General features: G+C 40.4%; 1 protein-coding gene across 3 annotated transcripts in view; it reads right to left on the minus strand.

Annotated features, from left to right (window-relative positions):
- Positions 1 to 23,757, minus strand: part of LOC131573776 (death domain-containing protein CRADD-like) — a 78,052-nt gene extending 54,295 nt beyond the window's left edge. Inside the window, exons 1-3 of one of the 3 annotated variants that reach the window (XM_058828008.1) lie at positions 22,182 to 23,757; positions 19,501 to 19,737; positions 18,655 to 18,960 (exon numbers count right to left, since the gene is read on the minus strand). In XM_058828008.1, the coding sequence (XP_058683991.1) occupies positions 18,655 to 18,952 (298 nt within the window). In that variant the 5' untranslated portion in view covers positions 18,953 to 18,960; positions 19,501 to 19,737; positions 22,182 to 23,757. Of the gene's footprint in view, positions 1 to 18,654; positions 18,961 to 19,500; positions 19,742 to 22,181 lie in introns of those variants that run through there. The other 2 variants (XM_058828007.1, XM_058828009.1) reach the window with 2 other exon arrangements.
- Between the last annotated feature and the right edge of the window lie 1,210 nt (positions 23,758 to 24,967).

The following is a 24,967-nucleotide window of genomic DNA, read 5'->3' on the forward strand; positions in this document are numbered from 1 at the left end:
ACAGGAGCATTGTGACCAGGCTAACAACAGCCAAATAAATGCATTCAGGCTCAATCAGAGCACTCACCTAAAATGGGACTGCTGATAATCCCCAAAGAAAAGTGGGTAATTTAAAAGCCCTGGTCATTATAAGCACACCAGTTCAAGAAAAATGCAGGCACACTGTGACCAACAGTTACCACTTCATTGCTTACAGTACATATACTCTCTATATACATGTGTTTGTATATATATATAGTTATATATATACATATTCACATACATGTACACTCACACCGACACAGAATACAGGTCTCAATGACAATTCAGTAAGGTTGGAAGTGAAAAGGAGCTGCACAGTACTTGAAAGGATGACAGAAATGAATGGAGACAGCAAGGCTCAGACGCATGTCCCAGACATCGGCAGGATACAGAAAATCAGAGCTATAAATATAGGTTAGAAATACACAGGAGTCACTGGTGCAATAGGCCAAGGGAGCTGTTTCAACACCTTGACATGCTACACAAAATGATCTTTAAAATCCATTAAAAAGGGAATATATAGTGAGAGTGAAAAGGCAGCAAACGTAAATGATTAAAGAAAACAACCTCCCACCCAGTTAATGCTCTGCTGGGTTATATCCTGCACCAACACAGCTTCAAACTGATACCAAGGAGGCACCAACACACAAAGCAATTTTTCTTCCTCTTTTCTTTTTTGTTTTAAATATCAAAACAAAGTTTCTTAAGAGCCACAATTAAAATGCAACTGTTAACCCTAAGAAGGCAGCAAAGGAATTTTTTATGAGTGAAGTTTTATTCATAACTAAGGATTCTTTCATGTTTCTCAAGAAGCTCTAAACTAAACAGCTCGATATTTGGATGGATGACACATCTGTGAGTGGCTTGAAAATGCCATTTGCTGAAAATGTAAGCAAAAGGCTCTTAGGGTAGTTTTTTGATGATTGAGGAGGAAGTCTTTGGAGAGACCATATACAGTGATTATAAGGGCAAGAACTAAATTCATCAGTCTTAAAGGAGAAGGGAATTTACTGCCCTCAGACTGTGACAGAATCAGTGTTTGGAAGTGTGAGATATATAGCATTTGGGTAAATGCACTGGATCAAGCCAAAACATAAACCAAAATGTAGATGAGACCAAATAGGGAGTTCAGAGACAACTCAACAACAGCATGACAGGGGATAGCTTGTGACCTGCAAGACGGGATGTAAAAAGGCACAGTTGAGCCTGAGTGAGAGAGACAAGAAGTAGGAATGCACAGAGTTACCATAGCGTCCTTTAAAGAATACAAATCCTGCTCATTTACCACAAACAAATGGAGACCTGCATGTCAAGGAAGGAAGAATGGAACGAGCCAGTTGGGGCAGCAAGACCGCAGTCTGAAGAGGGAACTAACAGGCTCCAGAATGTGGTGTTCACATCCCACCTTCACCTTTGCTACTCACCCAGCACCAACAACTCTTTCTCCATAGGAACAACACTTTTGTTTGTTCTGCCTAAAGGCCCAGCTCCTGGCATCTTTTTGCCAAACATGCTGCCCTTGGTTTTGATGAAGAAAAAGCCCTACATGCCCTATGAAGAGGAAAGGAAGACAAGATTTGAAAAGTTAAGAGTTAGAAACAAAAACCATGCATTGCTCCTGTGCCATGCCTGCAGCTGTGGTTGCCAGGCTCCAAACACCCCTCCAGCACATGCCGGCAGAAAGGCAACTGGTCTTATGCACGGCCTCAGGAGGGAGCAGATTTTTGTGATCCTGGTTTGGCACCCAGACAAAATTTAGTCATGGTCCAGATCAAGACCAGAGTTCCCCACTTAAATCTCTCTTCTGCAGGCACAACTGTCATGTAAACAATCATTTAAATCCCATTTCCTTTGGTAACATTTTTTGGAGGAGAACAATAAGATGGCATGTGTGACTGCAACCCATCTCAGCCACCCGTGAGAACAGAGCAAACAATTAACTTTTTTTTACATCACTGTTTGCTGTTGACTTAAAAGCAGAAATTCCTTTTTCAAACAATTTTTGTGGGCAGTCAGTGTGTCCTGGACAAAGATTAAGATCCACGTAAACTACAGATTAGTTTGGAAAGTTCAAGCGTCATAAATCAGTTGGATCAGAAATTCTGAAAAAATAGCATAAAGCAGCAATGATGCTTCTTGACAGAGCAAACTGAAACCCTTTAAAAAAGCAACTATCCCTGAAAAGTCGATTATGCACTGTCATTTTTAGTAGCCAATTCAAGAAAACATGACAAAACACCAGACGTTACCAGCTGCAAATCTTATCTCAGTCCCAGGGGAAGGGGGAAAGACAAAAACTTTCGATTATGTGCAATATCATACAGACAAATCAAAACAGTTAAGTAAAGAAAGTGAAGGTTTAAGCAGCTACTGAAATCATGAGCTCAATGGAATGACAACGTGTGTTACATGACCTTCATCTTCTCTTCCAAATGCAACACAAGGGGTTGATCACAATCCTCTGAAAGCTTTAAAAACCTGCGCTGTAGTTAACAAAGATTCTGTGGTAAGTTATGAATACCTGGGTTCACCCTGGTATTAAAACTCCTCTCCAGCAGCAAGAGGTGCTCTGCAAGAAAAATTTAAGTCTTTGGAAAACATGCCCTCTGAAACATCATGCTTCAGGGCCCCAGGTCCCAAGGATCTTCAGTATGATAGCAATCAGCTGTATTTTTATTTATGAGTTTTAAACACTAACTTCTGTAAAAGCTTCAAAGCCTAACAGTAAAGTGTTTACACAAGATCACAGCTTTCAAGTATTTTATTTATGTACAAGATAAAAAAAATATATCATTGCTAGCCTTTACGATGCCTGAGAACCATGCTCCTCTTAACAAGATCTCTTTCTCTAGTCCCAGTGCCTGATGGGAATGTGAGATATTTCAACTCTGGGATGTTACCTAACACTAACTGGTCTTAAGTTCACATTTCCTCTAAATATTCCTTAGGACAGGCCACAGAGTAGACCTGAAAACTAGCACCTTCATCTTAAGATACAAATAATAAAGGCCTGCAGGTGCTGCAGTGACTTCTATTCCATAGGCAACATTCTTTACAACAATTTAAATAAATATTAGCAAATTAAAATAATTTTTATCTCACCATCCAAATTTCCTTCACTATTTTCCTTTAAAGCAGAAAAACATATAGTGGGAAAACAAATCAGCAACAAAAAGACAGCCTTGTCTAATTCATAGAAATGTTTATTTACCAAAAAACTTTGATAAAAAGGTATCTTCTCCCTGTGGTTCATACTTCTCACGGTCCAAAAGAAAGTAAGAACTGCTAATAAACATGATGAGAAAACACAGAATGGACAGGACTTTGTATATCAAGAGCACCTTTTCCTTAATCTTTGAAATGGTTCATTTGTGCTCAGAAAAAAAAACCAAAACAATAAAAACAACCCAAAACTTAAATCTTCAGCTTGCAGAAGAGTTATGAATGGCTTTATCTTCAAACAAGAAAGATCCTTTAACATTCCATTTTGAGACTTTGTAATGAAACTACTCCAATTATTGAGCTTTGAAGATTAACTGAAACTGTACAAAACAGCTGCAGACAACAGGCAAACTCCAGCTTTTCCTCTAGGTTTAGTCATGAAGAAAACTACCCTGAAATTAAATTCTGGTGCATTTTACAGTATAAATGTAACAGAGACACACTTTCTGTAGTGGGAAAAAGCTCCAGCTGCTATGAATTGCCTGTTCAAAGTGTAAGACAGTTTTCTGAGAAGACTGAGAAGCTCACCAGCGTGCTGCCTAAAGCAAAACACCCAACTTGTACAGAGGGAAAAAAGTAAGTGATGTAAAAGAAATCTAAAGACAAGCCATTTACCTTTCTTCAGTACTGAATATCATTCACTAAATGCAGATTTCCTCATTAGAAAACACCAGGAATAGCAAAAGATTCAGCTATTTTTCTTCCCATGGTCAAAGGTTCACCAGCCACCCTCAGTATACCACAAGGTAAGAGAATCATGGTCTGCTAGAAGCATTATTATATTATATTATATTATCTTGAATAGCCTAATTCCAGTTATTAAAATATATCCCTTTTCCATAGGAAATAAACTACTTAGGTATGTATATACATTCTGAATTCAAGCTATCAAATGTAGGGTGACCCACTTAAAGCTGAGAATACCTTTCATCACTTCCTCATAACCCGTAGGCAAAAGAAAGCGTAGAATTGGTTGTAGGTCTGTCAAATCGCTACATGCTATCTGGCATTTGTCTGCAGATGCCAATATTTATTTTATAAATCTGAAATGGTTGGGAAAAACTTTGTAATAGCACATTTCCCATATCTTAACCCTGAATCATACCTTGTTTTGAGTGATTGTCCTCTGCCTCTACATCTGAGGTAATTAATTTTGGTGTTCCAGACGTGGCATATGCACTTTGTTCACATATGTGTTTTATTATCACTCTGCATGAAAATAGTTATGACTGTGATGTTAAAAAACAGAATTTTTATTAGCTACCTCCAGTCAAATGAAAAAATAAATAGAGTAGTAAAACCTATGCCTAAAAAGGCAGTCACTGAAAACACTGGGATTAAATGCTCACTCTCAATTTAATCTTTCCTAGACCTCTGTCCTGACTGGATTTCCTTCCTGGGACAGGCACCGCAGGATTAGATGTGGGGAAATCAAGAAAATTACTGCATATGACTATCAAGGTAAAAGAGAGGTTTGAGGATCAAAGGTGTTCAAAAAATGTAAAAACAGTGGGCCAAAGGGGAGTTTTGAACAAGGTGGTGCCATTTTTCTCTGTCTGGAGACAGGACAGTAAAATGGAGTGGAAAGAGGTCCTGTCACACTGCTAGGATTCCCTGAGTCAAGCTTCCTTCTCATGGTACTGTGTGTATTCAGCTTGACAGAGCCTGGCAAAGGTTAACAACAGGTTCCTTGACACCATGGGTGTATTGAGCAAGACAGACCTGGCATGGCTGTCCTTCCACTGTGTCTCATGCCAGTGTTCTGCAACAGAAACGCTGAACAAAACCTCAGGCATCTCTCTTTTTACAGCTAAGACCTGATGGGTTAACAAAGTTCTCTGAGCAACTGCAAGTCTGCTATAGGGGAAGGAATATTACAAATAACATCATAGATCCTACAGGTGTGAAAAAAATTATCAAAGCCTTATACATCCCTACAACTCCAAGGCAAGGGAAAAAACACTGGTACATTTGTAATGCAGCTTATACAAGGATAGGATAGGATAGGATTAGGATTCCATCTTGAGAAAGCTCTTTCTTTAAAACCGAGATGAGGAAATCTATAAAGCATAGTAAGCCCATCAGCTGTGGTCAGGAATCAGTGGGTATTGCTACAAAGCTGCAACGATGTAAGGAAAAAGCAGTAACTGTAACTGTACATTAGAATTTGTATCTGATATAGAACATCCAGGAAAAGATAAAAGATCACCTCAGCAAGATTGAATGTCATCTCTGCAAAAGAAAGATGAACACTTTTGTAGAAGGGTCATTTTGGTATTGACAATTTTTTACACAAGGAAGAAATTATATCCAAAAACTGAAACACAATATCCCATTTCAATGTCATTTCCTAATAAGCATGTTAATAACTCACAACAGTACCCCATCGTGAGTTAAAGCAGCCAGCTCTTAATACTTTATATATTCTATGTTCCAATGACTTTTTTTTTAACCTTGTGATACCACTGGCCTCAGAAGAGAGTCCAGAAAGCACATGAAGTAATAATGTGCTCAGTCCAAATCTCCTTACGAAGGCAGAATATGCAATCCTAAGAGAAAGATCCAATTAATAACTTTGCTTTCAGATCTTTAAAGACGCAATACAATGACACACATTTTATTCACAGAAATTACATTAAGCTTTTCTCTGATATGCATGACCAATGTGCTTTGCATGCCAGAATTAAATCAACTACATGTTATAATGTTGACTAATATATAAAATGGTTATGAACATGAAAATAGTAAATTCAGAATGAAAACTCTATGTAGAATGGGGAAAAGGCTCAAAAGTTGTGGCACAGGCATGACTGGAATCACGGAGAAAGGAGACTCTTAAGAATTCATGTAAGGGCTATAGGATTTTATACCCTGCTCCCATATTAGTTTACTCAATAAAGTACAGGACCTAACCTATTCAGAGAGTAGCTCTTCATTGTTAACACAACAATATAAATGCTTTTCTTGGAGCACAAGACTAAATTAAGAGTCTGAGTAACTAGTGATAGCTCTATGGGAAGAAAAAGGGTTGTGTTGATAGTTTGTAGAGTCAAGAGGAACTGAGCAATAATAAAAGCAAAAACTACACTTACAGCACAGAATTGGAGAAAAGGATTTTGTTTACTGGTGCATATCCAAGAGGTGTACAAATGTTAGCTAGTGCCAAATCAGAAGGGTAATTAATGCCTGAAAGTACAGAATCTCTTACTACCTCCCTCTCCTCACCAATAACAGGCATGCTTTGAGACTCTGTGCCCACTTTGATACTCCAGGATTAATTAATTAATTAATGCTATTAGATCCCCAATTTTAGGACTTCTGTTTTCTTTCCAGCCATGTGTGGAAAGAGCTCATAATTAACCCACAGGCAGTAATGTAAGACAGTGATGAAGTCAGAAAAGCTCTAGGCTTGTCTGGATATGCGTATCCCAGATGATGTTGCGGAAATGATGACAACTGTCCCAGAATGAACCTACAAGTTAAGGACAACACATAAAAAAATAGTGTTTGTCTTTATGTACAGAATTGTAAGGTTTCACAACTTTAAGCAGACAGCATATTATTTAGTATAAGAAGCTTTAGGAATGATGATTGCACAAATAATTCATAACCCTACCAGAAGGAATCAGCTGGCATGAAATCAGTATCAAGACAGGGACATTCTATATATTTCTTCAACTTAGAACTCTGAAGCTTTACACACAAAAGTTACCCAATATCTGATCATATTTAACAAAAGAATGCTGAAGTTGAAAAGCCAAGATGTAGTGTACTTTGTCCTGAGGGGCACTATTAGGAGGGCTAGGCACTAACAAATACACACAATCTATGACCAATGTAAAAGGCTTATACACAAAAGCAAAAAGCTAGTTCTGCCTTTCCTAACATTTATAGGTAATTTAAACACAGAAGCCTTACAGAGAAAGTTATGGGATTACTGTTGCTATAGTCATCAAGATTATTTTTCTTTAAGTCCCTAAGTAATTTCAGCACTTGTCAAAGAACTTTTGAATTGGAAGAAACAATATATTTTTACACTCAGAACAAGAGAAGGAAACCCCAGCACAATGCCTTTTTAATCAGACAACAAAAATACTCTGATACAGGAGGAATTTTACCAAATGCATGAGCTACTGAACCGTGAAAGTAAAAGCTGTTAAATCATAAATTCAAGGCAGCTAATGACAGTTCCCTTCATATCTGGCTTCATGGGGGAAAAAAAAATCAAACAAAACAAAACAAAAAAACCAACAACAAAAAAAAACAAACAAAGAACCAAAGAACTTCTCTAAACCAGAGCCTGGTATGCTAAGAATTTTAAAAGAATTAAAAGGGTGCACATACCAATGGCAAAATGAACACTGCAGTGGACATTTAATCACACTAGGAATGTCTCTGATCAGCATTAGCTAGGAAAACACCTTGTCATGTAGCAGGCTAGAACACAACACTCAAGTGAACAGTGAGTTTACACTCCAATTCTGGATGATATTAGTCTGAATAGAAAGGCAGTATACTTTTTCTCTAAATGACTTGATATTTATTAATTTACACTACTGTAGGTGGAAAATTGCAAAACAAAAGAAAAATGTTAACAGAACCCAAACAAGACATATATAACCCTGTATTATTCCCCTGGACTCCCTGTGCTTCCTTTAGTGGAAACACAGTTGGTTTCACTCCTGCAGACTCTGTTTATATATATATTATAGCCCAATCCTGTGGATCATTAAAGTAAACTTGGAGCAAGTAACCTGCCTGAGGCCACTGAGCATGCTAACAAGAATACAGTCACACAAACCAATGTTTGCAGGTTGAGTTTGACAATAAAAATATATTAACTAAGATCTCTTTAAATTAGCTATTCCAATTAAATTTTAGCAATGCACATGCTTCCACTAATTGGTATATGGACAACATGCAAGATGACTATTGTCTTCTGGAGACTGAGAAGCTCCTTTCAGGACTTTGTCTTGTGCCAGGTATCAGATCAATGTAGTGCCAGGAGCTGGACAACTTTATCTTATCTCAACTGAAGCATGGTAACAGCCTCTTAATAAACAATAGACATTGGTGCTAAACAGGTATTGCTCATTTCTTTTTCTATATTTCACCCCTTTGTCATACTGGAAGCTAAACAATCCCTAATATAAGTAACAACTTTAAAGAGACAAGTGAAGTGCATGTGTCTACCCTCTACCTAGGAAAAGGAGTGTTGCACTTAGTTGAAGAACCTAAAGATACATTTAACATTGCTATGTATGAGAACTAGGATGAATGAAACATAAATGATGATAAATGCAAACAAGACTCACAGTTACAGAGTCAATTCTACTCCATTCCTTGCAAGGCAGAAACACAGGTTTATTGGCAATCCCCTTATCCCAGAACAGGTCCAAATTATTGTGCTGAAATCCATGCACAATTTCTGAGGAAACTTAGGGGCATTAAGGAAGGATTCACAAAGGCCAGCACACCAACTCAGAAGCTGCCTCAATTAGCCCAGGTGAAACAAAGAGAAGAACTCAAGCCCTATCTCTTTCTAGGACTTAGAAAAAGTTCTTTTAACTACTGGAAAGGACTTTATTCTACTCAAACTTCAATATATGAGCTCTTTCTTGGAGCTATGCCTCCACAAAATATTTACAAACACAGCTGAGGGGGCACTGCTGATATAAACCATAGATGAGCTTATTAGGGAAGATTCTAAGACATGAAGTCACAAGGAGGTATCCTACCTGTTACACTATGGGGTGATACCAACATTACACTATTCCATGTGAAGAGCTGCACCGTGCTGCCAGCAGCTGGCAGGGACATAGCTCTGACAGGTATGAGCTGCAAAAGGCCACTGGATTTGGCACCATAGGTGAAATGGCCAGAGAAAGGCCTGGCTGTGCATGCCAACAGCAGTGATGAGCGAGCACTGCGCTGCTTGGCATGGCTGACAGGCAGCCTGGGACCTGCTCAGAGCAGCCTTTGAAGTGACCCAGGTGCTCCAACAGCAAGAGCTGCAGTGCCTGGGCACCCGGCTGGAAGCACAACCAGCAGCTTGCTGGGGAACCATTTAAGGCTGCCCATTTAGAACCCAGGTGCCAGCAAGAGAAATGCCCTGAGAATCCTGAGTTCATTTCTACTGCAAACAGCTGGATAGCATTTCTCCTATAACCTGAAGCTGCTTTTAAAACAAGTACTTTGCAGATGAAGTCATCAGATCCACCATGAGTACGTTAACCAAGGGGATGATAAGAGTGTTTTGCCACCCTGACTGCAGAAATCACTGGTCAAGAATATCAATATGAAACTAATCTTATGTGGGATGTAGCAGAACTGGATCACAGGGAAATAAATTACTTTTTAATTAAATGAAAAACAAGTATGAATAAAGAACATGTCACTTTCAAAAGTTGAGCAAACAAAGCCATTGCCTACATTGAGTAAAATAATAGTTAAATAAATATTTTCTTCACATACAAATACTAGAAAGTACTGACTTTCCTTTTCATTCCAACTTTTCTTTCTCAGTGGTTATTCTGCTGAGGACTCCTATGGCCCTGCTTACATGCAGCACTACCTGCCTATGGAGGGAGCTTACCTGCCACCAGAGCCAGACAGAGATCCCTGGGGCTGGCATGGGGCTTAGTCCTTTACCTGTCAAAGTCCTTTTACGCATTCCCAGCACATATTTTATCAGAAAAATCAAAAACTGAAACAGGCTGTTTGTTAAAAAAGACAATATATTGTTAACTATAAATGAAAGCTAAGAAAAGCATATGCACAGGACTAAAATCATCTTTAAAGCCATGGGGAGCTTACCCTTGACCTTGACAGGAGAAGGGTTAAGTGAGCTTGGGTTAACGATAAGCACTTTGGAAAATCTCAAGCAAAGTGATGAAATAGTAAGATTAAGAAGGTTGACAGAAGAAGTGGTGCACTAATACTGATTTATTTACCTTGATCCAGTGCATTAATGCTTATTTCCTGCACATATAAACCCTATAGCATAAATCAAATTGGCTCCTTCACTAAATGTAAATTGGAAGGAACATCGAAGCTTCACTTCAGTTTGCATCAGCAGAGATCGTCAAAACACATATAAAACTCCTTGCCAATACATCAATATATGGGGTTTTCTCATTAGCAAGAATAAATTACTCAGTTATAAGTGTTCTCAGTTACTCTGGAGCATGTGTTAGCGTGTATCTGAGGGGCACAGGGGACATTAATTAGCATCAACAAATTTATTCACAGAAAAAGCAAGAGCAGGAAGAAAAAAAGAAACTCTGACAGTATACTGGAACAATGGCCTAATGGGAAAAAGAAGCAAAAAGATTGGTTTTCTGTTTACACAATTACCAAGTAGATAAAAATTGTCTTTAAAAGTCTTGTATACAAAACAATAAATCCTCTAACAAGATAGACTGTATCACTTGGAGGTAATGAGTGATACTTGGGTGCTTTAGTTCTCCTTCACATAAACAAATATATGACTGTAAACAGATCTGGAATGAAAACTTAGCTGCATATGGCAGTGCAGGGAGGGCTTCAAGATACACTAACAATGTAATTAACTGTATCCTAGAGGAACCTCCTGACCTTTGCCATACAAGTGACATTTCCTGGCGAGGATTAAGTCACACCACTGCTGATACTCTCAGTTGACAGGCAAAAGGAGTATGGAGACTAAACTAGTAATAGCTTTCCAGATGTGGAAGTTATTTTTCTTTGAAGGTCAAGTCATGCTGCCATGTCAGTGCAGGGAAGACAGCATAGCATCCATTCTTTCACCAGAGAGAACATTTTAGTCATCAGTGGCAAGGCCTTTGTCCTGCTCTGGTCAACAGAGTCTGGCCTCTGACTTCACTGGAGTCAAGACTTTTACTGAGACACTATTTAGCATTTTTACTGACTTTGGGAGGTTATGCAGCCTCCTCAACCCAGATAAGTTAAGGCAAATGTGTTTTCTCTGCTTGGTTGATTTTTAAATAGTACGTATAAACTTAATTTATGAAAGACAATAGATTTTCCCATGCAATAAAAATACAAAAATTAAACATCTTCAGATGATGCTACAAGGCAACTGTGAAGGTGCTAAAAAAGAAGCAGGTCAGCTCTGAAGGAGAATATTAAAGAAGATAAAAATTCATAAAATTAAGGCTAGAGACTCCTAAGTAGAAAGTTCTCCCAGTTACTTTGGAACACATATTAGCATGTATGTATGGGCCACAAGATACAGATTATGCTGAGGATCTGGTGTTCAGACTACACACAGTTGGAAGGTTTCACTTCTAACTTTGTTCTAGTCTGGTCCCATGGATCCAGTGACCAATTTCCAGTTTAGATTCACCTGAAAGAAATATAATTCAAACACTCCCATTCACTTAAAAAACACATTCCTAATCTGAATTTAAAGTCACACATATGCATCCAAAGTACCCTGTGTCAGCAGCAGTTACATTCGGAATAAAATCCCATATACTGAGCTCAGAGAGTTTGAAACCAAAGTTACAGAATCACAGAAAAAATTAGGTTGGGAGGTACTTTTGGAGGTCATCTAACATCAAAGTAAAGCCAGTTTCAAAGTCTGATCAGGCTGCTCAAGGTCTTGTACCCCTGAGTGTTAGGTGTCTCTGAGGATGGAGATTCCAAATCCTCTTTGGGCAATCCTACCTGGTCTGCAAACTCTCCTGGCCAGTGCTCAACTGTCTTGTGAATTTTTAAAATTTGATTCAATCACACTTTCCCTCACTACAACTTGTGGCCACCACTTCTTTTTCTTTTGCAACACACCCACATGAAGTGTCTGACTCCACCTTTTCTGAGTCTACTTGGCCTTCTATCCTCCAAGAATAAAGTCAGTTGTTTCAGCCTTTCCCTGTAGCTTACACTGAATTAACCACTTTAGTGGTGCTCCACAGGACTCTAGTTTATCAATCTTTCATTTGTACTGGTGGCATAAACCTAGACAGAGTATTTTAAATACAATCTTCTAATACCAAGTATAGGCGAATAATCACTTCCCAAAGCCTGCTTGCTGGCTTTGCTTTTGCTGATGGAATCTTGTGTGTTCATCATCATACTTGTTGTTTATCATGACAACCACCTTTTTTTTATCCAGATTTGCAACTGGCCAGTCAGTGCCCATCTTGTACAATTTTGTGGGAATTTTGTATCCCAGGTGCAGGACTTTACACTTCTTTCTCCTGAACATCATGAGGTTCTTGCTGGCCCATTCATCCAGCTTGCTGGAGTCCCCCTGAGAGGCAGTCCCACTCTCCTGTGTCAAATTATACCCAGGGTCTGGAGTCATCCTGTTTTCCAGCTTCAGGCACCATTCAGAAGGTCAAGTGAGCAAACAAAATCAATTCACCTAACAACTTCCTGAAGATACAGTCACTCCAATCACCCAAATCTCTGACAAAGAATTGGTCCCACTATCAGTCCTAAGAAACATAATTCCTGATTAGCCACCTGTTAGATGGACATTGAAGCTGCAACCATGATCCTCTTAGACTGGTGGTCCAACCTTTCTTTCAACCACTGTGCAGGTCACCCATTCAATCCATACCTTCCCAGCTAGCCACAAGAATGCTACAAGACTGTGCTGAGAGCCTTGCTGAAGTCAAATGAAATCTGCTGCTGTCATTCACAGAGGTGGTTGTTTTATTATAGAAGGCAAGAATCAAGTTGGTTAAGCTTGATTTACCTATAGTATGCCCAAGGTGACTGTTCCCTGTTACTTTACCGCATTTTGTGCATTCGGCTTGCCACTGCCTCCCAAACATAACAGAAAACAGCCTCTCAAAGACATAGTCTGGCTCCCTCAGTTCTCTCAGATATATCCCATCCAGCTCCATGGATTTGTGGAGAATGCTGCTTGGACTCAATTCCTTCATATGGGATCACCAAGCCCTACAGTCATCCTTAATCTGTTGAAGTATTATTATAACCATATGAGAGAGTAGCAAAGTCTGGTGATGCCAGGTCTTGGCAACCTCTGTGATCCAGTCCTTGGGGAAGCAGCAAACTTTGGAAGGCATCAAGTCTGGTCAGCACACGGATGTCTCCACTTCCTATACCAGGGAGTTTTCAATACCAGTTACCCATTGCTTCCTCTTAGCAGCACTGGTTAAGAGTAGTTGATTTGGCACAGCTGGTCTGAACACCTCTCTTGCCAGAACTCACTCCTTCCTTGTTTCCAGGTCTATATGTTTCATTAAACCTGTACGATTATTATTAGCCTCACACATTTGTGATACAGAGTACACCAAGTATGGGTATATCTCTCCATTAACTTACCTGAAAGAAACTGCTTGAGGCTGGAAACACTACTTTCTAACACCAATGCCTAAGATTCAGGCTTCTCAAAGTGAAAACGTAAGATGTATGCAGCATAAAGCCAGCTACTCATGAACATAGCAAAAAAAGAAAGCAAGCAGATATTCCTTAAATTGAAAGAAAAAGAAGAAAAAAAATCTATACACACATTAAACTAAAACTACACACACAGACTGTTCCATAGTACCTGAGAAGTCAATTACTTGTCCATGTCGTGATGCATACAGTTAATATTGAGTGTGTGCACAAACCTTTAATGCCAGACTTCACAGATCTTGCTGCGGTCAGGAACACAGCCAAAGCCATAAATGTAACACCCGATTTTCAAAGGAGATGGGAATGTGAAAGAGTTTGGGAAGTTCTCCTATGAGGATGCCTTTGCGTTGCTCCAGATAGTCACAGAATATTTTCTGTAGCCCCCAGCCATTAGGATGTGGCACAAGGGCATTCCTTCATCTCCAGGTCAACCAAGAGAGGCCAAGGCTGCTAAGCCCACCCCTTTCCTTCAGACATACATAGGAGGAAACTCCCCCTTCTGCCACTGGACTATACAAGAGAGGGGAGGGAAAGAGAAGAAAGAAAAAAACTACTGTCTTCTGTCCACCATTTTAGAGAGAAAAGGGATTCCTCAGCTGCTTTTCCTATCTGACAACTAAATGGGAAAGGCAAGAGATCAGGCTGTTTCCTCACTGCATTAGATGGGAGAGGAAGCAGAATAGGAGGAGGGCAGGAAGCAGCCAACAAAAGGTAAGAGATACTAAAATTCCCCATGTACTTATGCTTTTGCATTTGAATCCAAATTCTTAGAAACCCACAAGCCAGCTGTGGAGAAAGGACTTTGGGAAAGCTGGACTTTATGTCTCGCTTTCTCAGCATAAGTACTCGGCCTAAGTGTTTTGCTTTGTTTTGTATTTTCATGCTTCATCCAAAGTGTTACACAACATGAAGCTTTATATAGCTATATGACAACACACAGTCCCCACAGGTCCAGGGAAAAACCTCAACCACACTAAAATTTGTTCAAATGAACACCCAAGTCTAGCAGGACACTAATGTTGACTAGGTTCCACAACAAAATTATGCATTAGAAAATATTCCTTGCCTAGTTGTGGGAGTACAGCTTTCCCATGGCAATTCTGATGCCCTAAATGCACTAACATTTGCCAGATAGCAGCAGCTGCTCCAGGATTCCTTTGGCAAATGCCGTATCTCACTTTTTTGTTCTCGGTATGCTGCAATTTCCTGTGGAATGAAGAAATCATCTATACTACAAAGAGGTGCAGTACTAACACTTTTATAAGTAAATTATTTTACAGCATGTGTATTACGGAGAGAAATATAATACTTGAGCTGAGAAATTCCCAACCAGAGAGAGATTAGAAAAACAATCTGATAAACAAACATCATCGAAACTTGTATTTTTTTTTATTCAGTGCAAAAGATATTGGGTAACTGTTGCTGTTTGCTGTTCCTAGAAAGAAGGGAATTCTGTTGCCAACAGCTGTAGTTTTTCATAGGAATTATAAGACTATATTGAAGATTTATGTTCCTGACACAAGGCATAAAGTTATCCAAACTAGGGCAGAAAAATCAGAACAGTCTTTCCCCAATGAAACAGACACACATTACTTTTGTTAACTGTTACTATGGCAGAAGTTTTGATCTTCAAAACCAGAAACTCATGCTGTGGTTGATGTTTATAATGACTAAGTTTGTGTGGCAATGCCACTCTGCACAGGGTGAACTGGCTTATCACAGGTTGTTATACAAACCAGAAAGATACCCTATCACCTTTAAATCAATTGAAGTCATAAACACTCACCTCCAAAAGCACGACTTTAAACTTTCTTCTTGAAATTTTGGGGTTTTACAACTATGCTTTCCCTAGCTTATGAAAAGGTTTCCTCAAAGCTGTGGCCATCTGACAGTTCCATAGGAGAGAGGAGAAAGGCAAAACGCTGTCCTTGAATAAAGTAAACAAGCAAGGGGAAGAAATCCTGTGTTTGCTTCAGTTACACAGATGCAACTGGCCCTACCTGCCTGCACACCACCCTCCTGATTCTCATGGAAAAACTATTCCTCATGCTCTGCAGAATTAAGGTCTTCTGTGTTCAATGGAAGTACATCAGATAACAGTATAAAGAACTATTATTTTTAAGTCAACTGACATTCAGCAATAAAACTCAGGATAACAGAGGTTTCAAAGCTCATTTATTTGCAAGCAGCCAAACAGCATAGTCTGGGTTGAATCCTGGGCCAATTTACAGTTCCACTCTATGCTGTTTCATGAACATTACACCGAGTTACACAACTTAGGAATCAATAAATCCATTGCCTTGAAAGAATTTGCTCAAAGACTCACGATGAGTCAATGGCAGAGTCTTGTCTAGATCTCAGACTTTGGCTTCCATTTTGCAGTTGCTTGGTCCACCAGATCATATTTATACAACACCAACAAAAATATTTTTATTTCTGACTTTCTGAAATTGCTGTTTGTTTGATTTGTTGGTTTGGGCTTGTTTTTTACTAGGAAAAGAAAATAAACTAAAAGTTTCTACATAATTACAGTTTTGAGGTTTTTTTAACCAACTGTACTTCTCAGCTGAAGGAAGGATAGAAAGCCTGATCTCTTTGAACGAAACGCAAAATAATTCAAAGGCCTACACAAAAAAATTCACTGTGTACATGCCAGTTTTCAGGTTCAGATAGACATAATTTAATAGACTACTTAATTACTGACTTTAAAAATCCTACATGTAATCACTGAGAAGTGAAAGACTAAAACAAAACCTTCCATCAAGGATCAATTTGCTACCACTCCTTACTCCTGCAAAAGGGTCTGTAAAAACAAAGGATAGTTTTTTTTTCCTTAACAGAATTTTAATTGAGCATAAGCAAGTGAACAGAAAGCATTCCGTTTCCATGGTATTTATGATTCAAAGAAAAAAAAATTCAAAATCTGGGGACATAAAACCAACTTCCATTTTAAAAGACTTAGGATCTAAAAGAAGGATGGTGCCTATGTGGCAAGCTTTTTTCACCACAAATGGCTTCCTTAAAACAAATTACCACTGACAAATAATCAGTTATAAGCATAGTTTCCAATAGGGCATAAGTTATCTAGCATGGCACTAGAGAACACACTTAATTTTAAATATGCTTATAGTTTTTTTAGAACCAATGGCTCTTTCCATGCTTAAGGCTAAGCACATGTTCATGTACTCTGCCGAGACAAAAGCTTCCAAGTATGTTGTTCGAATGCAAAGTGAATCTTTTTATCCCAAACCACATCTTCTTGCATGTAATCAGCTCTGATGCTGCCACCATAGTTTCCAATTCATTCCAGGGCGCACTCAGCATTTATGAGGGCACAGATGGTGCTCTTTCATTGGTTTCTAAAGAACATGCCTAAATATTAAAACAAACTTGGCTTTCTGCCTCCTATCCTGTTCTTACTCTCTGTATTGCCACCATAAAAATAACAGTAACCTTTGATCTAACCTGGAAGCCTTTTCTAATTTACACACAAAATTTGGCAATAGGACTATCAAGTACAGTCAGCCCACTTGAAACCAGAGAACCTGATACGCAGAAATCCAGCACATCAGTCACATGCTGTCAAGAGCAGGAACAAGCAGTCCACAAAACAATCAAAAGGACAAAAATTGGTAACAATTTTTTCAGTAACAAACTACATGATCCTGACTGTATTTAATGGCTGTGTGTGTCTGGAACTATAAGGTTATTCACCAGCTTAAGCAGCAATTATCAAACAAAGAGGCTGATTTGTAAGGCAAATAAAGAGCACTAGCATGACAGTATTTAAGTGAACAAGGCCTTTTCCAACACACTCTTAGCATTATGCTGAGAACTTGTAGGCAGCATAGGACACTTATTCCCAAATTATGAAAATTGTTTACTCATTTCCAAGCACGCACACAGCAACGTACACAGAGACCAATAGAAAGACCAGCTGTCACAATATTCCATTAAAAATGTCCTAAGGTAAGGGAATCTCAGATTTGTCCAGCAGATCTTGATAAAATGTTCTTGAACATGCAGCTAACTGAGATGCAGGTGCACATGATGGTCAACGGGTCTTAGCCACCCTTCTTCACAGGCTTTCAGTCTCACGCAAAGCACACTGACACTGGAAAAATCACACGTCATGTGCATCAAAATATGTACGACCAAACTCAAATGGGGGTACAGCAGGAGGAAAGGGCTTGGAGAAAGATTAATCAGACTGCTTGGGTAAGATGTTCCCAAGTGAGGACTATTTCACTACCTCACTGGCAACATGAGGTTAGCAGACAGTGCACGCTGCCAGAATCTGGGAAAAGAAATGTGCATTTAAAGCTGTTCACTTGAATTCAGAACAGCTCAGCAACTGTATGCATAGACTGGTAAAGAAACATCTGAACAAACATCAAGTCTAGAAAACTAGTTTTAGAAGTACATTTAAATGTCAGAAAGCCAGAGATTATACTAAAGAATCAGTTAGCTCCTAAATTTGTTTTAAAAATAAGCAACGGCTAGTAATTTTGCAAGTAATGATCCTAGATATTTGCACTCCACTAAATACAATAAACTAAATAAATCTAAATTAGCATACAGTCCTAAATCAAAATTACATTAAAATCATAATAAAAGTCAACAAATAAAAACTCTGTAAATATAAATTATTCAAGAACAAACCACTGTGAAACATACATAAATGAAACAATATTAGATATGGATTGCAAAGACACTGTTCTGCAACTAGTCTAAATTACTTTTTATAGTCCGTTCCCTTTGAGGCGATGGATTATGCGTCCTCCTACATCCCTGCCTCTCCCAAGGTAGCCCCTCCTGCTGTCTCCTTGTCTCCTGAAACTCAGCCCTGCTCTTGTCCCAAACTTTGCAGTATTTCCTGCGGTTTGACTGGCTTCCAGGAAATTCAGGCTGTTCCCTCTTTTTGGTATCATGAGTTTACACGACGCATAACTTGAAATTACTGGTACATTCAATACTTTCAAAATTATGGCTTGAGAAAAAGCTTCAAAATAGCAGCAACAGCAACCCTGGCCTTACCTGAAGGATCTTGTATTGTCATTTCTTTCCGCTTCAGCATCAGCTTGTCCTTAACCCACGGGAACTCCTGTAAGGAATCCAAGAACGCATCAAAAGCTTTGGGTCCTCTGGTAGGGAGAATATCAAGGAGCATCATGGTTTTCCTCTGACTAGTGGTTTGGGCTTTTATTTCTTGAACATGACTGTCTGTGAGAATCCCCTCTTGGTAGAGATACTGAATAACAAGTCCATCCACCAGCACCTCTGTGCAGAGCTCCAGGCGCAGGGAGCGTAAAAGCTGCTTGTCTCTGGCATCCATCTGGCAACCTAGAGTGTGAGAAAAGGAGTAAGGAAATGTGTGAAGATTAAAATACTTCAACCTTTAACATTCAGAAGTGATATCTGAACATCCCAAAGTGATGTCTGACACCTGTCAACCTTTAGAGAAAACTCTAAGCTCAGAAATCACCAACCTGGCAAAACTACTAATGATCCCCATCATCTTCTTTCCACTCAGATTTCACTGTCTCATGAGGTAAAATGATGCAATTTCTGGGAAATACTAGACAGGAATAGAACATTTGGCATTGCAAAGACAGTCCTTTGCTGGAATGAAACCCATGCCAAATAATCCTGGTATTAACTGGTTAAGGTCCATACTAAAGGCAGTTAGAGCACTTGCCAGACCTTACGAGACACTAACCCCCCAAAATTAAACAGATGTCACACCTGACCACTGATACAATTACAAAAGCAGCAGCAAGACTGGTAGATGCATCTCAGCCAGGCAGAAGCAGCAGGGACAGAATCAGCAGGTAGCTTTGGCCTACATGATGCATTTCAAGTTTAGGAGGGGTAGAAACGTACCTTATGTACCAGGTCTTTCTCAACCTTGACTCATCCTGGGAGACTGCTCAACTGTTCAACAGTTGATGAGAAGAAACTTTCTTTGAATTTCCATCTCAAATTTATCCCCTTCTATTTATAGGCATTTGTTCTGCCAGAACTGTTGCTTAGCTTAAGTAGCTCTTCTCCCTGTCTTCTAATGTGTTCACAGGAAGTGATCAGATGCCATCTGCCAGTTTCCGTTTCACTTGGCTAACACTGACTAGACAAAAGGTGAAAAAGATGCATTTATTGCCACTACAAAAGAATAATCAGGGTCCAGAGACACCAAGCAGCTCATCCAAGATCAAGTCAGAAGTTCAAGCCAGAATCTTTGAACCAAATCAAAGTTCTTAATGACAAACATATCCCTGGGCGCATTACTAGCACTTAAAAAGGAAAATGACAACATAATTACTTTCTCATTAATAGAAGGAAGTAAAAAAATGGCAGCAGGTGTTGAGTGTGATTACCAAGAGGGTTTCTCATAATTAAACTAGACACTGCCGTTTGAACCACTAGACCTTGCAGAAGCTCTGCTTCATTCAGCTTGAGGATACAAGGACAGAATCTTCAAAGCTTTTCCATGAAACCTGATGAAGTCTTCTTACCAACAGAGGTGCCTACTCACTCCCAGGGCCCCATCAAAGACTGTATGGTTGGCCTGGTTGAACTCCAGGAGGGTGACCAACAGAACATATTGGCATGTAAATGGTACCTTGGACAGAATGCAAGAACTCAGTGCCATGGGAGAGAGACTGGAAAACCCTGTCTGTGACATCCTCTGACACAGCTACTTTCCAAAAATGTTTCCATCAAGTGCCAAAAGCACTGCAGGAAAGCATCTTCCTGGAAGACTACCATCTTTCCCAGGTTACACAGCGCATTTCTCATCTACTGAAGTGAATTTCAAAGTGCTTATCTTCTGTCTAGGGATCATGTGGGAATCAAATACTGCTATGCCAGCCCATGTCCCTATGAAATCCTAGTTTGCCAAGCAGAATTCAAACATCAAACTCCATCATGGACTGAGACAGTAGTGCAAGCAAGGAGATAAAAAAGAGCAGGCAAGAAAGAGAACTGGATTTTCCCACTTGATGTCAGGATGCTAATTTTGGACAGGTGAAGCTGAAGATTCTGGTCATTGTACCTGTACACTACAGGAGGCAATCTCTGGACTACAGCAAAATACAGGCAGTAAATCCTACCACTTCTTCCTTCTAGGAGAACACCCCTGAGCTCATGAAGCACTTGCAGGGTTCAAGAAAGGCATCCAGAAGCACCTCTGAGGGTGTGATCTCAACCCAGGTAGAAAACTGTTACATATATTACAAAAGTTTTGTCTCACATTCTGAATGGGCCCCGAGAGTCCCCGTCCAGGAGCCTCCTCACGTGCTGGATGAGGACTGTACAGAACTTGATGAGCTCCTCTTCTTCATGACCAAAGCAACCAACACTTTTCAAAAATAAAGCTCTTACAAACCAAAGGTTTGCACCTTTGAACACTGAGAAATGCCAGGAAGCTGAAAGGGGAATTTCTGCTGAAAAAGGCCTTTGCCTTAAGACTGCAAAGTGCGCACAACTGAGGGTCTAAAGTCCTGGCACTGGCCTGGTAAACTTCCAGGATGGGGCATGCTGATTTCTGAGGCCTTTTTAAAGATAAAGTATTTCTTTGTGTGTGCTTACTGTGAGAAGGAAATGTCTGAGTTAGGAATTAAGCATCTAGATATGGAAATATATCAGGATTTTGATGCATAACAGTGTTGGGACAGAGTTTAGTGCAACACAGAATTAACAAATTCATTTTAGCCACAGCCTGTATCTAGGGATTCAAAGTAAGCTCTGAATTAAATTTAGTCTAGTAATTTCACATAAAATAAAAATATGGAATATCCATTTACCCAAAAGATAACATGGTTGAAACATCCCCAGATACTTCTGAAAATGGATCTTTTCCATTCTAAAGCCAAATTTTAAGAAATATAGCCCATGACCTGCTGAATGAGCACAGTCCTTGATTCATCACCACAGCAACACAAGCAGGTTTGCATTTTTCTGGATCTGACAGAGTAACTGCACATGACTGGGGATAAAACTTTTGATAAGGACCCCTTCTGACACTAGAAAGGCTCATTCACTTAGATTTTTTGCTAGAAACATTTCACCGTTTTCTGGAACTCCAACTGCACTCACCTGCCTAACCCATGAGTGATTCTGGCTACTAACAGCATGCCTACGGCTTAAAAAATCTTACCCACACCGCCCAGCCCCCCCAAAAAAACCAACAAAACCCCCAAGTTCTGCTTTAACGTCTTCCCTGCCGAGGTCTGGCAGCTGCTGCTCCTGTAACAGCCAGGGACCAGCTGCCCGCACCCCGGCCCGAGCCCCCGCCGGCAGCACCGGCCCGCGGCCTCCCTCCCCTCCCGGCCTCCCTCCGGGCAGGGCTGCGGCAGTGGAGGCGGCCCCGCCGCCCCGGCCCGGCCCTCCCGGGAAGCCCGGCCCCCGCCCCGGCCCCGCAGCGCCGGGGACGCCGCCGAACGGCTCCGCTCTCCCGCTTCCCCTTGGCGGCGCCCGGGACGGGACGGGACGGGACGAGCCGAGCGGAGCCGCCGGCAGCACCCGGCGAGCGAGCAGCGTGCGGAGAGCGCCCGCCCCGTACTTACGCGAGGGGAGCGGGAAGCTACGCGGGGCGCGCCGGCGCCCGCGGGGCCTGCGCGGGGAGCACCATCTTTGTTGAAGGCAAGAGGGCTCTGCCGGAAGCCGCCGCCGCCGCTGCCCTGCTGCGGGCGGCCGAGGAGGGGCGGCCGCTCCGGGCCGCCAGCGCGGGAGGGGCCCGCGGCCGCCATGTCAGCTGCGGGCAGCGGCCGCGGCCCGCCCGGGAAGGGGCCCCGCCGCTGCTCCTGCCGCTGCCGGGGCGGGGACGGGAGGTGTCTCCGCCAAGGAGGCGCCTTTCCAGGAGTTCCGAGGACCTCCTGCGCTCTCAGGAGTCAGAGCGGTGGGGGTGTTTAGTGAGTGGAGGGGTTGTATCTGAAATCAAATTAGAAATTACGAAATTGCAGTTTTAATGACATTAGAAACAGCTGATCTCATTACTCTCTAGGCGTACCGGTTACTATTTGTGAGTATCCGCTAAACTGAACTTCATCCTGGTGCTGGTATCGTCGTATCAAACACAGAGCATATTATAGCGAGTATTGTACACATTTAGCTTCGTTACTTCTATCTGAACAGCCTAAAAATGAAAAAACTTTAATAGTCGAAAACCATTTAGTAAAGTAAGAGCTGGCCTGTGTCTACCACAGTGCTGTGCACATTCTTGTTGTTTTATTCTTCTGTTAATGAATACTGTATTATTCACTTGGTTTTATACGGATACCTGGAACCGAAATACGGTAGAAAAGAGAAGACTGTGATTCACAGAGCTGTAAAAACGAGCCGGTGTCACTTTCACTCACACATCATGGAATAACTTTTTCCCCCTGTTGCATAGGTGTCAGGTGTCACACGGGATTGAGTGGTGTCAGCCCTTTTCCTTTCATGTCGGGACCGCAATAGCGATGAAAGAGGAAAAAAAAAATAATACCTTCCAGTGCTGGAACGTACTACCTTTGAAGCTGCAGGCAGCCACAGCAAGCTGGCTGTGGTCTGCACAGCGTGCTAATACCTACCCTCTGGAAAAGCTGGAAAGGTGGTTGCTGCAGCTGCTGCTAGAAACGTCATCACCTTGTGAATCCCATTTGTACACTCTGTTTAGACTAATCGTACAGATTTAAGGGTATTTGAAATATTTAAGGGTATTTGGAAGCTAGTTGTGGAAACCTTTACGTGTCATTCCCAGATACTGTACCCTGGAATTACTTGCCATGGAAAAACGTAACCAAAAGTATTGGTGGAGTCCACATACTGCCTATGTTTAACATGTTATCTGTCTACAAGATTTTGCATAAAGATAGGCAGTCACGCTCAGGAATCTTAAATCCTTTCCCTTTGCTTTTCCTGTGGCTGACATTTGAGAATTTATGTGGACACAGAATATAAATCAGCCTTAAAGGCAAAGTTTGTATGCTGGTTTTAAGAAATGTTTAAAAAAATAGATGCGTTTGTCATGCAGCCAGTTTCTGCAAAGATGCTACTTATTTGGCAGTTGTATACCAGTGTTTTTGGTTTGATGACATAACACTTTTATCTATAATTATTTCCAGGTAATAAGTTTGATACAGGGGGTTAAATTGCTTGTGAATAATTGATAAATAGTATCTTATTGTAATACATCTGATAAACCAAGGTAAATATTTTTTTTGTCTCAGGCACATGTTAGTCTTCTAGGAACACAGACATTAAAAAAAATCTAAATGCTCCTCTATGTTGTTTCAGAGCAATGTATTAACAGACAACACTGGAAGCCAAGTAAGTCATCATCGGTAACTCCAAGACAAAAAGTATGCTGCTGTTGGTGCCAAAGTACAACTGAGGTGGTTTTACATTTTTTTGCCTCAACCTTTGTAATATTAGTTGTGAGAAGATACGTTTGTAAACAGCACAGAGCAGCACCAGGGAGCAGAGACAAACCGTCTGTACGATCTTTTCTCAGCACAGCACTACACAGCTACTGAAAGTTTCCTTTCCCAGCTTCTTGTACTTCTGATGGTCAGTGCTGGTTGTTGGTTTTTATTTTGTTTTTTTCAGTCATGATCTAAGGACCTGTATTATATCTGGAACAGAAGTGACCAAACTTGAAGACTTCAGAGAATCTCATCATTGCAATCCTGACAGCTGCTTTTAATTGCAGATAATGTGGCTGCATTTTAAAATAGAAAATTAGGACAAGCAGTTACATCACTTGCATTTACTGTATCTTTCTGCCAGATGAGGCAGATAGGTTTTTTAAATTTTATACTATCCAAGAATGTCTTAGAAAGTTATAGATAAAAAACATATGGATATGCATAGAGCAGCTCCAAATTCCACCCAAGGAAATTATAGCAGTTATACAGTCAGCATTTAGTCACGTATTTGCTTGCAGTCTGAAGAGAGATAGAAAGAAGAAAAGCAGTGAAAGGAAACAGATAAGCCTAGGAAGGAAGAAGACAGCACCAGAGGTCCAAAGCTCATTAAGGGAAAATTTGGTGTTTCCTTTTCCTAATATTAATAACTAGTGCTGCAAATTGATTTAGTGGAAACTGTAAATATGCTACTAGTGTTTTGGGTTCATCTTTAGCAATGCAGCCCAGGTTTTGATTATATAGTACAGGTACAGGATAAGGATGCGCAGAGTTAATACTTTAAGTCCAAGGAGTGAAGTCCTTAAATTCTTTGTTTTGGTCCCATTTGAGTTCAGCCCTCACTAAAAGTCTTCCAGTTCTGTTCTGGTCCAGGTTCAACAAAACTTCAGAGAGATAGTTTGGTTCTATTTCACTTTTAAGGACAAATACGTACATATATTTTAGAT

Source organism: Poecile atricapillus, chromosome Z (assembly GCF_030490865.1).
Source record: "Poecile atricapillus isolate bPoeAtr1 chromosome Z, bPoeAtr1.hap1, whole genome shotgun sequence".
Lineage (NCBI taxonomy): Eukaryota > Metazoa > Chordata > Aves > Passeriformes > Paridae > Poecile > Poecile atricapillus.